Source organism: Saprolegnia parasitica (genome assembly GCF_000151545.1).
Source record: "Saprolegnia parasitica CBS 223.65 unplaced genomic scaffold supercont2.873, whole genome shotgun sequence".
Taxonomy (NCBI): domain Eukaryota; phylum Oomycota; class Saprolegniomycetes; order Saprolegniales; family Saprolegniaceae; genus Saprolegnia; species Saprolegnia parasitica.
In genome coordinates, this window is record NW_012157267.1 from 3,215 (window position 1) to 5,596 (window position 2,382).

Genomic DNA, 2,382 nt, shown 5'->3' on the forward strand with positions numbered 1-2,382 from the left:
GACAGCACCATGACGGTCGATGAAATGGACGACGACGACGACGACGCGGTGCCGCTCCTCGACCGACACATGGCCTTTGACGTCGACATGTGCGAAGTCGTGTACACGGACAAGCCCCTCGTGCTCGAACCGCCGCCGGCAGCGCCCGAGCTCCAGCGGGATATTTCCCGAACAGAAATCGAGTCGATGCTCGCCAAGCTCCTCTCCCAGTCGACCGACACGCTGCATCAGTTGTCGTCGCAGGACAACCAGTATCGATGATCGTTGTGTCGTCGTCGTCGTCGTAGTGTACTTTAAGTGGATCGTGTTGGTTTGTTGCTTTGAGGTTTTCTCGTTTTCTTATGTAGCCGCTCGTCTGGTATAGTCCAGTTGTGCACATGCTTGTGGACCACATCCCGAAAAATCGGTTCCTGGTCCACAGAAAACACGCGGGCATACTTCCTCGCTTCCAAAGCGACGCTTCTTCGAAGCACGCGCACTGAAATATGTAGGGCTGTAGTGATGCAACATCCTATCTATCTATCTATCTATCTATCTATCTATCTATCTATCTATCTATCTATCTATCTATCTATCTATCTATCTACGTAAGGGTACACTACGCAAGACGCCAGCTCTAGAGTCCAGGTAAAGCATATGCCGTCTGAACCTAACATTGCGTTGTCGTGTTCATCCCCAAGAGACTCGGAGCGCGACGACTCCTAAGGAAGCAGGTACAATACGCAGGCAGCGTAGAAAGGAGCGAAGCTGACCAAGGTATTACACCCCGACACAGAATAGGACCGAGTAAGATTTCTCTCACGAGACAGTCGACGCATTGAATCTTATGCGTCGACTGTCTCGTGATGGATACATATATATTCTCAAGCGGACGCGTGCTGCGAGCGCGGAGAGTCGGCGCCAGTAAAAGCTAGAATGCAGTCTTGCCTCGTTGCTGCATCGCGGCAACGTGGGGCTCACGCCGACGCTAATATCCTCCTTCAGTGTGCTTCGGGGTGTGGGAGCACATCTGGCCATTGCGGCCGATCGCCAGCATCGTCGAAAGCACGTTTGTTGCCTTTAGCCAATGCCAACTCGGGGTGCTGACGTTGCGCTGGCCCCATTTATAAGTCATACCACGGGATGCGGCCGCCAACTATCATGAGTGAAGCACCGAGAGCTCCAAAGGTGGGTGTCTATAAAATGGCGCCAACGTCCCCATATTTATGTAGCGATCTTCGAGGGGTTGCACCACGCGCGTATTCGTTCTGAGAGGTTGTATATTCTCAAATATGTCTCGTTTTGTTTCGCATATTGTGTGTTGTTCCGCAAGCTGTGGGGCCCACATACACGTCATTTGGAGCTAGTTGCCTCTCTCGTTCTGGCTCGCTATCCTTCCAGTAGCTGTGTTCGCCTGCTACCGCGTCCAAGGTATCGGAGCCAGTTGAGCAACGTTGTCCATCTCGGCCGACAAAGCACACTCGTATTAGTCGCCATCACTTGAAATGTACTCACGAGCTCCCATCTTGCAGCGGAGACAGCAATCACCTCCACAAGCACCCAACTCCTAACCTGGACGATTATTGGTGAAGCGATGGAACTTTGGTTATATCATAAACATCACGTTATTGCGACGTTCACGCGCCAGCACCCTTGCTGGTGAGGACCGTGACTAGAGGTGCTTGCTGTTGCACCAATTTTTTTGCCAATTTTGAACACGTGCTGCGTAATATTTGACCAGGGAAGCGCGGACGCTCCGGCCACACTGCCTCGCGCTTGATTGGATGCTGCTGACCACAGATCGCTGTTGCATTCCGATTCTCGGCGAGCGATCCGTCCACGACGACGCATATCGCCCACGTCAATGGCGTCATTCGAGACCCTTTTGATAACATTGACGTCATATGAGACAGTCAAGGTATAAAATCTCCAAGAATACATACCGCTCCGATGTATCTTTTATACCCGCCAGTTGCTCACACTACGAAATCCATCACTCGCCGCAGCATGCCAAGCAGCATCCGTCTCCAGAGCCCGTCGCAGTCGCTCGACTGGGCAGAGCCGACGGCGACGGCCTGCGCGCTCTGCCAGCGCGCCTTCCACATTCTCCGGCGCCGCCACGTCTGCCGCATGGTAGCCCATCCTCCTGCGCCTTGTGTACATCTATCATCATGCATCGACTTGTAGTGCCAAGGCTCGGTGTGCAAGCACTGCTTGAGCAAGAAGCCGCCCAACTCGGTCAAACTTTCGGGTCGCTTCGCCAAGTGCTGCCACGAGTGCTCGCACCGCCGCAGCGCGCCATCCTCACCGGCCTACGACGTGCCGTCGCCGCTGCACGCGACGGAGCGCCAGCGCCTCGCGATGCTGCACACCGCATTGGACGTCATGAGTCTTCGACCGGAA

The 2,382-nt window shown here is 54.2% G+C and overlaps 2 protein-coding genes and 1 pseudogene across 3 annotated transcripts; all 3 read left to right on the forward strand.

The window, feature by feature from the left end:
* Nucleotides 1-9: 9 nt before the first annotated feature.
* Nucleotides 10-297, forward strand: SPRG_17353 (hypothetical protein; the record flags this gene model as incomplete). Its single annotated transcript, XM_012357364.1, has 2 exons — nucleotides 10-233; nucleotides 288-297. The coding sequence occupies 2 exons, from the start codon at nucleotides 10-12 to the stop codon at nucleotides 295-297; spliced, it is 234 nt and encodes a 77-aa protein (XP_012212754.1).
* Nucleotides 298-501: 204 nt separating this feature from the next.
* SPRG_17354 (hypothetical protein) lies at nucleotides 502-705 on the forward strand (the record flags this gene model as incomplete). Its single annotated transcript, XM_012357365.1, has 2 exons — nucleotides 502-587; nucleotides 615-705. 2 exons carry the CDS (start codon nucleotides 502-504, stop codon nucleotides 703-705), a joined length of 177 nt encoding a protein of 58 aa, XP_012212755.1.
* Nucleotides 706-1,986: 1,281 nt separating this feature from the next.
* On the forward strand, nucleotides 1,987-2,368 carry SPRG_17355 (hypothetical protein; annotated as a pseudogene; the record flags this gene model as incomplete). The annotated part of the gene is made up of 2 exons: nucleotides 1,987-2,112; nucleotides 2,167-2,368.
* Nucleotides 2,369-2,382: the final 14 nt, after the last annotated feature.